This window comes from Macrobrachium nipponense, chromosome 48 (assembly GCF_015104395.2).
Source record: "Macrobrachium nipponense isolate FS-2020 chromosome 48, ASM1510439v2, whole genome shotgun sequence".
NCBI lineage: Eukaryota > Metazoa > Arthropoda > Malacostraca > Decapoda > Palaemonidae > Macrobrachium > Macrobrachium nipponense.
The window spans coordinates 19,852,852-19,862,964 of NC_087223.1; the positions used below are offsets into that span (position 1 = coordinate 19,852,852).

A 10,113-nucleotide genomic window follows, 5' to 3' on the forward strand; every position below is an offset into this window, starting at 1 on the left:
TGCACCGATATACTTCTTCGTACTGGTTTCAACTGCATAGAAAAAAAAATAGTCTTACCTTTGAGTTAATTGTCAAACCATAACTTCACCAGCAAAGTGGATCCTTAACACATTATTATTGTTGTTGGATCATTATTTCATAATTTCACATTTCAGCACAAGAGGTTTTATTATAAAAATACATCATCATTGATTTATTTTTTTTATTAAACTCTATCTCCAGAACTCTGAAGATCTCATTCGCCTGAAAATACAACAAATTTGTCTTTTTACTACAAAACAATTGAATAAACAAAACTGTATTACACAAATTTCAGCTTTATCACTTCATGTACAACTATACAACACTAGAAACTATAACACGGCAATATGTTAACTGCTGAGGTTACATTTTTACCAATAAGTTACAATTTTACTAATTAACTTTACAAAACTTTATCAACTACAACAATTTTAATACAGTTACCACATCACATGAGAGACTAGCTCATGCAAAAGCTTTCTCATATAAGACATTCAGTCAACATGTGGATATAACTACTATAATAAAAAAAATAAAGTACCACAACCACACTTCTTCCACACAATATGATGTACACTCGACAAGAAAACTGAAGATACAGTTTTCATTAGCTTTCGTTCATCCAATTTCCCATTTGTTTTTACTGAAAAGACATATCGCTAAATTTACTCTAGAATATGAAAATATACTGCAAATTATATCATATAAGTTAAAACTGCAAAACGAAACCGTTCAGATACTTAAAAACACGATATATGTCCGAAGTAATTGGAATATCTCAGATGGATTCGTTCATAGAGATCTGGTAGATAGAATGTGAATTTCTGATTTTAGTACTATGTATCACGACGACAATAATTACTAGTTTTGCTTCATGAACGGAGGTATATTGCCTCATCATAAGTGGTGAATGCAATTATTTTAGTTTCTACAATTTTATGTTTGTATTCCAAAGGGATTAAAGTTAGCTGACGTCAATGGCACTCAATGTTGCGACAGCTAAGGTAGGTTGAACAAATTAGTTGCATCCGCAAGAGCGTTTTCTATGATGTGAGGAGGAGCCCTAGAACACCGAGCAGGAAAGTGCAAGTCACTGGATACTGGCTACGTAACGGATTTCACACTTTGATTACTTTGATGTTGACATGGATCGAATGCTAGTTGCTGTTTACAAAGCTACTGTCTTTAAATATAAATCTTAATCAAGGTTAAAGTAGCAAGTTAGCTCAAAGATTTTCTGGCTATATGCTCCCATTACAGAGCAGTTCGTAGTAGCCTACAGCCCTACACGACTGCATTTCTTTGCCACAAGGCTGAAAGATCTTCCACGATATAAAACTTTAATTGCCTGTGCAATACATATTGAGTTATTTGTGGTAATAAATATTTTTTAATTAACACAGCTTTTTTCGAATTAACACAGCTTTTTTCGCGAATGATTTGTGGATGAAAACCGATTTTCAAAAGTCAAGACTATATCAAGAGAGCAAGAATGACCGCACCCTGTGTCTAACATTTTAACATTTTCCACATCTTTTTACAATCTTTGAATGCTACGGCAACTGTCGAATGTAATCAAGATTAGGGTAAGAATTTCTTAGAAAATTGACTTGAATATTATGATCCTTCAAATTTTATCTAGCATAGTGCAGCACGACCTTGGCAGTCATATCATATCCCGCAAGCATAGGCCTATCGACAGAGATACTTAATTCATTATATTTTCTTCTGCCTTTCCCCCGTCACCAGTACTATAATTCTCTCTCTCTCTCCACTTCTAAAACATACTTTAAAAATATATATATTACCACTCAATCTCCCAAAGAAAATATGAAATTAAGTAGTTATAAATAGGCCTAAGCTTTCACATGAGCAAATTTTGCTTCTCTCTCTCTCTCTCAGCTTTTAAAACACATTTGAAAAAATATTATCACTCAATCTCTCAAAGTATATAATGAATTAAGTATCTCTACAGATAGGCCTATGCATGCGCTCTCTCTCTCTCTCTCTCTCCAACTTTTGAAACATTTGAAAAAATATCATCATTAATCTCTCAAAGTAAATATAATTAATTAAGTATCTCTATCGATAGGCCTAAGCTTGCGCACGCTCTCTCTATCGTCATATTTCATCCTTTACTGTATTGTTCCTCACGATTTCCACAAGTACTGCCCAAATTTTAAAACACTTTCTCTCATTGTTTAAGATCAGTCTTCAATTACGTATGAATTTAACGTGTTTAGTGTCAAATATTACTTATAAATAAGGATTCACAGTAGGTTTTAAAAAAGGATGATCGATATTCTACCCTCAACTGACGTTACCAAACCAACATTAACGAATAATATAGAGCCTGTTTCTACATTCAAGTATAAATGATTATAGGACCTCAACAGAATCTTTATGGTGTAAAGTTGTTGGAAATCTAGAAAGCAACAATCGCTATGATTTTGAAGCTCCGCCCCCTTTCAAGAGTTGCCAGGTGTGGCATTATTGAACAATGTATGTCCGAAGATTTAAAAAAACTGTATCTTAACTTTCCTTGCCGAGTGTACATAAAATTACAATACTTCTTCAACAGGACGACCACATGCACACGCTAACTGATTCATTCTTCCACTCGACTTCCACCAGATAATTCCTTCCATGATACTAACCAGAGACAAGACTTGTCCATTGGATCACCATCCACAAAGCTGTTGCCTTATAGGATCTTTCGCAGGACCAGTAGAAATCACAACGCACTTCTCTTTTCAGCGACAGTAGAAGGTCTTCACAAAAGCCAACTGCATGGCTCTCCAGAACAAGTAACAGGTTCCCGAGGATTACGGTTGAAAACCGCCTCTTCTATAGGACTGCAACGCATAACGAGGTTTCTCCGAAGGGACCGTCGGATCGTCAACTGCTAGCCTCTGCGATGCCCCTCCCACAGGAACGTCGAACTCCAACCTCTCCCACGGGACTGCCGAACTCCAACCTCTCCCACGGGACTGCCAACTCCAACCTCTCCCCCAAGGGACTGCCGAACTCCAACCTCTCCCAAGGGACTGCCGAACTCCAACCTCTCCCACGGGACTGCCGAACTCCAACCTCTCCCACGGGACTGCCGAACTCCAACCTCTCCCACGGGACTGCCGAACTCCAACCTCTCCCACGGAACCCTAACCACTAGCCTCCCCCAAATTAATGTCCCAATGTTTGTTGCCCACCCACCTCTCCCCAGGATGGCAAAAGGCCAGCCTCTCACATAGGACCGCTGAATGCCAATCTCACCCACAAGACCCTTAACCTCTCATATGGGACCAACTTTTTGAAGAGGCATTTTCTGATCGCAAGCCTTCCCCATGGAAAAGCCAACCGCCAGCCTCTCCCATTGGGAATCACGGACTGCCAGTTTCTTCCATAGTAACCGCCGACTGCCAGTCTATCCTACAGGAACTGTCGACCACCAGTGTCTTCCCTTCCACAGTATCTGCTGACTGCCAGCCTCTCCTACAGGAACTGTCGACCACCAGCGTCTCCCCTTCCACAGTATCGGCTGACTGCCAGCCTCTCTTACAGAAACTGTCGACTGCCAGCATCTTCCCTTCCACAGTATCCGCCATTTGCCCGCCTTCCGCCAACCACCAGGCCCTCTTACAAAACTCATAGACTGCCAGGCTCTCTCCCATGGGAACTACTGACCAGCAGCCTTTCCCACAACAATCACTGACCGGCAGCCTATCCAAGGGTACGCTGATCTACAGCCTCTCCAAAGGGTTTGCAGATTCACAGCCTCTCCCAAGGGTATGCAGATACACAAGACTCTCCCAAGGGTATGCTGATACACAGCCTTTCCTAAGCGTATGCTCATCCCCAGCCTCTCCCAAGGGTATATGCCGATCCACAGCCTCTCCCAAGGGTATATGCCGATCCACAGCCTCTCCTAAGGGTATATGCCAATCCACAGCCTCTCCTAAGGGTATATGCCAATCCACAGCCTCTCCCAAGGGTATGCTGACCACCCCCTTATCCTACGAGAACTCCCAGCTGCCACCTTCTTCCTTGAGAACCATCAACTGTTGCCACCTCCCACGGGACTGCCGTCTGCCACACTCTCCCATGTGACCACCGATTGCCAGGCTCGCTCTCCAAAGGGACTGCCAACCGCCAGCCTCTTCAACGGGAACAGCCGACCGCCAGCCTCTTCAACGGGAACAGCCGACCGCCAGCAAGCCTCTTCAACGGGAACGTTCCAGCCGACCGCCAGCCTCTTCAACGGGAATGTTCCAGCCGACCACCAGCCTCTCCAACGGAAACAGCCGACCGTCAGCAAGCCTCTTCAACGGGAACAGCCCACTGCCAGCCTCTTCAACGGGAACAGCCGACCGCCAGCCCCTCCTTCAGGAACAGAAGACCCCAGCCTCTCCCACAGGTATAAGGACCCAAAACTTCTTCCATAAGTATGCCATCCCCAAGCCTCTCCCGCAGGTAGGCTGACCACCAGCTTCTTTTACGGGGCCAACTGACCAACCACCAAACTCTCCCACAGGACCGCCGACTGCCAATCTCTCCCACGGGACTGTCGAATGCCAACCTCTTCCAAGGGAACGTCGAATGCCAACCTCTTCCAAGGGAACGTCAAACACCAACTTCTTCCAAGGGAACGTCGAACGCCAACTTCTCCATGGGGCTGTTGAATGCCAACCTCTCCCACAGAATCATCGAACGCTAACCTCTGCCACGAGACCGCCGACTGCCAACCTCTCTCAAGGGAATGCCGAACGCCAACCTCTCCCACGGGACTGTAGAATGCCAACCTTTCCCAAGGGACCATAGAATGCTCTCTCCCAAACGACTGTTGATTGTTAACCTCTCCCACGGGACCGCTGAATGCCAACCTCTCCCACGGGACCGTCGATTGCCAACCTCTCCCACGGGACCGTCGATTGCCAACCTCTCCCACGGGACCGTCGATTGCCAACCTCTCCCACGGGACCGTCGATTGCCAACCTCTCCCACGGGACCGTCGAATGCCAACCTCTCCCACGGGACCGTTGATTGCCAACCTCTCCCACGGGACTGTCGAATGCCAACCTCTCTCACAGGATCGTCAAATGCCAACCTCTCTCACAGGATCGTCAAATGCCAATCTCTTCCAAGGGAACGTCGAACGCCAACCTCTCCCACAGGACCGCTGAATACCCACCTCTCCCACAGGACTGCTGACTGCCAACCTCTCCCACGGGACCGTCGAATGCCAACCTCTCCCACGGGACCGTTGATTGCCAACCTCTCCCACGGGACTGTCGAATGCCAACCTCTCTCACGGGACCGCTGACTACAAGCCTCTTCTATGGGACCGTCGAATGCTCTCTCCCACACGACCGTTGATTGTTAACCTCTCTCACGGGACCTCTGCCGGCCACCTCTCCACGTGACCCGCTTGAATGCCAACCTCTCCCACAGAATCATCGAACGCTAACCTCTGCCACGAGACCGCCGACTGCCAACCTCTCTCAAGGGAATGCCGAACGCCAACCTCTCCCACGGGACTGTAGAATGCCAACCTTTCCCAAGGGACCGATAGACTGCTGTCTCCCAAAAACGACTGTTGATTGTTAACCTCTCCCACGGGACCGCTGAATGCCAACCTCTCCCACGGGACCGTCGATTGCCAACCTCTCCCACGGGACCGTCGATTGCCAACCTCTCCCACGGGACCGTCGATTGCCAACCTCTCCCACGGGACCGTCGATTGCCAAACCTCTCCCACGGGACCGTCGAATGCCAAACCTCTCCCACGGGACCGTCGATTGCCAACCTCTCCCACGGACTGTCGAATGCCAACCTCTCTCAACAGGATCGTCAAATGCCAACCTCTCTCAAAGGATCGTCAAAATGCCAATCTCTTTCCAAGGGAACGTCGAACGCCAACCTCTCCCACAGGACCGCTGAATACCCACGCCTCTCCCACAGGACTGCTGACTGCCAACCTCTCCCACGGGACCGTCGAATGCCAACCTCTCCCACGGGACCGTCGAATGCCAACCTCTCCCACGGGACCGTCGAATGCCAACCTCTCCCACGGGACCGCTGACTACAAGCCTCTTCTATGGGACCGTCGAATGCTCTCTCCCACACGACCGTTGATTGTTAACCTCTCTCACGGGACCTCTGCCGGCCAACCTCTCCCACGGGACCGCTGAATGCCCAACACTCCCACGGGACCGTCGAATGCCAACCTCTCCCATGGGACCGCCTACTGCCAACCTCTCCCACAGGACCGCTGAATGCCCACCACTCCGACAGGACTGCTGACTGCCAACCTCTCCCACGGGACCGCTGACTACCAGCCTCTTCTACGGGACTGTCGAATACCTTTCCCAAGGGACCGTCTAATGCTCTCTCCCACACGAATGTTGATTGTTAAACTCTCCCACGGGATTGTCAAATGTCAACCTCTCCCACGGGACCGTCGATTGCCAACCTCTCCCACGACCGTTCGAATCCAAAACCTCTCCACGGGAACCGCGAATGCCACCTCTAGCACGGGGACCGCGAATGCCAAACCTCTCTCACGCCGTCCGAATGCCAACCTCTCGCCAGGGACTTTCGAAATGCCAACCTTCGCCGGGACCGTCGATGCCAACCTCTCCCACGGGACCGTCGAATGCCAACCTCTCCCACGGGACCGTCGAATGCCAACCTCTCCCACGGGACCGTCGAATGCCAACCTCTCCCACGGGACCGTCGCATGCCAACCTCTCCCACGGGACCGTCGCATGGCCAACTTCTCCCCCACGGGACCGGTCGCATGCCAACCTCCGCACGGGACCGTCGAATGCCCAAACCTCTCCCACGGGGACCGTTTCCCGAATGCCACCTCTCCCACGGGACCGTCGAATGCCAACCTCTCCCACGCCGTCATTCCAACCTCTCCACGACCGTCGAAATGCCAACATCTCCCCACGGGACCTCGCTGCAACCTCTTCCCACGGACCGTCCATGCCAACCTCTCCCACGGGACCGTCGCCATCCAAACCTCTCCACGGGAACCGGTCGCATGCCAACCTCTCCCACGGGGACCGTCGAAAAAATGCAACCTCTCCCACGGGACCGTCGAATGCCAACCTCTCCCACGGGACCGTCGAATGCCAACCTCTCCCACGGGACCCGGCGAATGCAACCTCGGCACGGGACCGTTCGAATGCCGCCCCAACCTCTCCCACGGGATCGTCGAATGCCGCCAACCTCTCCCACGGGATCGTCGAATGCCGCCAACCTCTCCCACGGGATCGTTGAATGCCGCCAACCTCTCCCACGGGATCGTCGAATGCCGCCAACCTCTCCCACGGGATCGTCGAATCCGCCACCTACCCCACGGGATCGTCGAAATGCTGCCCAACCTCTCCCAAGGATCGTCGAAGGCCGCCAAACCTCCCACCGGGGATCCTCGAATGCTCCCAACCTCTCCCACGGGACGTCCGAATGCCGCCAAACCTCTCCCACGGGATCGTTTGATCGCCAACCTCTCCCGATCGGCGAATCCTGCCGCCAAAACCTCTCCCCGGGATCCGTTAATGCCGCCAACCTCTCCCACGGGATCGTCGAATGCCGCCAACCTCTCCCACCGATCGCGAATTGCCGCCCAACCTCTTCCCCACGGGACCCGTCCAAATGCCAACCTCCCAAGGACGTTTGAATGCCCCCTACCACACAACGATAGATTGTTAACCTCTCCCACAGGACCGTCGATTGCCAACTTTTCCCCACGTGACCGTCGACTGCCAACCTCTCCCATGGGACCGTCGATTGCCAACCTCTCCCACGGGACCGTCTATTGCCAAACCTCTCCCACGGGACCGTCGATTGCCAAACCTCTCCCACGGGACCGTCAATCGCCTCAACTCTCCCACGGGACCGTTGATTGCCAACCTCTCCCATGGGACCGTTGATTGCCAACCTCTCCCACGGGACCGTCGATTGCCAACCTCTCCCACGGGACTATGAAACACAAACCCTCGAGCACCAATGACTTCCACAGAACTTCTACAGCTGGCCACTCCCAAAGGACCACAGATGCCAAACTCATACAGGACTGCAGACCACGAGCTTCTTTCACTGGACCACCTAACAAGTCTTCATCATGACTGCATACTGCCTGCCCCCTCTGAAGGATAACCAACTGATTCCATGTTGTTAAGCCTGCCGGCAGACTTGACCACAAGACTCCGCCAAGGGACTGCTGCCTGAACAATTACCAACAGGGCCTTCACCACTCTCGCACTGGACCACTCAAAAGGACACTTCCCTTCTGCAGACCACCACCATCCACACCTGGCCCTTTTAACAAAAAGAATTATGTGAAAACTTTCAGAGCTCACATTGCAAATTTAACATACTATTCATGGGCATTGGGTAATTTTCACTTTAAAAACTTGAAAAAAAAAAACTGATTAAAACTGCAAGAAAACAACAAATATTAACTGCAGTAAATGAACTGGAAACATGAAAATGCCAAATAATTCTATATAATAGTCCAAAAATAGGCTTGACTCCTGTAAAATCATCATAGAGGACAATTAGCATTTAATTTTCCCTTATAATCAGACAGATTTTCCTACAATCCCACACCACAAAACTGCCAACCATTTTGTCAAGACATATTACTATCTGGGGGAATTAAGAGCAAACCACATCTATAAAAATTAAATTTTCTTCTTCCTATTAAAAAAGCAAAAAAACTACCCTGGCACGAGAGAGAGAGAGATGAGAGAGAGAGAGAGAGAGAGAGAGAGAGAGAGAGAGAGAGAGAGAGAGAGAGAGCAATACTTACAGAAGTACACTTTCAAATGAACTAGCCGCCTTCCTTCGAATGATACAGAGGGGGATTTTACTTCGTCTCACAAACTAGCAGACGAGGATTTCCAACGGCAGGCCTGTGGCACCTTCTAACCTACTTAACGTAACCTATACGACTTTCAAAAATGACCAACCAAGAAGGCTTCAGAGGTAATCACACTATTTCTCCCTTTCACATCTTTATGCGAATGACTTCCGATCCAACATCCTCTTCTCTTTGCTGTGTCACCCACGACATCCTTACAGCTGCTTGCAATAATAATAATACAAGTTATTCCACCTAGAATTTTTAAAAACTCCCAAATAAACCAACAAAACAATTACGATATTATAAGTCTGTGCCTACATTCCTATTAAAAAACAAAGGCAAATCCTAATAATCAACTCTTATATCAAGTAACTAATCATGTTATAATCCAGTAAAAGCAATTAAGATAAAGAAGGAACTTGAAACTCAAGTTGTGCTCACTGTCAACGATACTCTCGCAGCACCACGAAGTCTTCCTCAGTACTACAAGCATCGAACGATTTTCAAGCAACTTGCAGGATCTGCCAATACAATGGACAACTTGTGTCCTCCAGTAATCGTGACCAGCCCCTTGGATAAATCATACTCCTTTCCTTTTCAAAAGCCCTCAACTCCTGGCCAAGTCACTCTTCGTAACAATGCTCGAAAACTCTGTGTAGTCATTCTGGCAGAACAGATCTAATATAGAAGCACACCATCTAGCCTCTAACACTTCCATTACGAAGAGTAACTATTCGTAACTGGTTCTTCAGAAGATTTGCCTAGATTCCAAAAAAAATTAATAAATAAATAAATATAAGGGTAACAACTGTTCTTTCACATCTGATATACCTACATTTTGTTTAAAACTACCTACTCTGCTACGTGATGCCTTCTATACAAATTGAGTATAAGTACAGTATATATCAACAATAATATTCACCTATTTCTACCTATAAGTTTCTCATCTTCATTCATAACCAAATTAAGCTGATTACCCTTGCACCACAAAGCTCGCTACGTTGACATAGCGTTACCTATAACTGGCACACATCCCATATTCTGCATGTCGCAACAAAATAATACTTCAATGACACTTATAAACTCCCTTTTATATATCCAAGAGACTAAATGAAGCACAGGACCCTTTGTCATATAGAGAATTTAATTTACAGAATTTAAAAGGGTTATGAACAGAATTGAAAGTGTTATGAACAGAATGAAAGGGTTATAAAGTCAC

The 10,113-nt window shown here is 47.9% G+C and overlaps 1 protein-coding gene across 50 annotated transcripts; it reads right to left on the bottom strand.

Annotated features, from left to right (window-relative positions):
• Positions 1-188: 188 nt before the first annotated feature.
• Positions 189-8,933, bottom strand: LOC135205092 (uncharacterized). 50 transcript variants are annotated; one of them, XM_064235402.1, is made up of 13 exons: positions 8,841-8,933; positions 7,968-8,347; positions 7,740-7,882; positions 7,584-7,626; positions 7,225-7,367; positions 7,108-7,163; positions 6,888-6,915; positions 6,655-6,766; positions 5,998-6,081; positions 5,628-5,711; positions 5,211-5,266; positions 3,057-5,042; positions 189-2,999 (listed from the first exon to the last, which is right to left on the bottom strand). In XM_064235402.1, the coding sequence occupies exons 2-12, from the start codon at positions 8,094-8,096 to the stop codon at positions 4,733-4,735; spliced, it is 1,188 nt and encodes a 395-aa protein (XP_064091472.1). In that variant the 5' UTR covers positions 8,097-8,347; positions 8,841-8,933; the 3' UTR covers positions 189-2,999; positions 3,057-4,732. The 50 variants fall into 50 exon arrangements, 21 of the variants coding, with proteins under 21 accessions (XP_064091472.1, XP_064091471.1, XP_064091466.1 ...); XM_064235401.1 differs by having other exon boundaries at positions 5,656-5,739; XM_064235396.1 differs by having other exon boundaries at positions 5,211-5,322; positions 5,628-5,739.
• Positions 8,934-10,113: the final 1,180 nt, after the last annotated feature.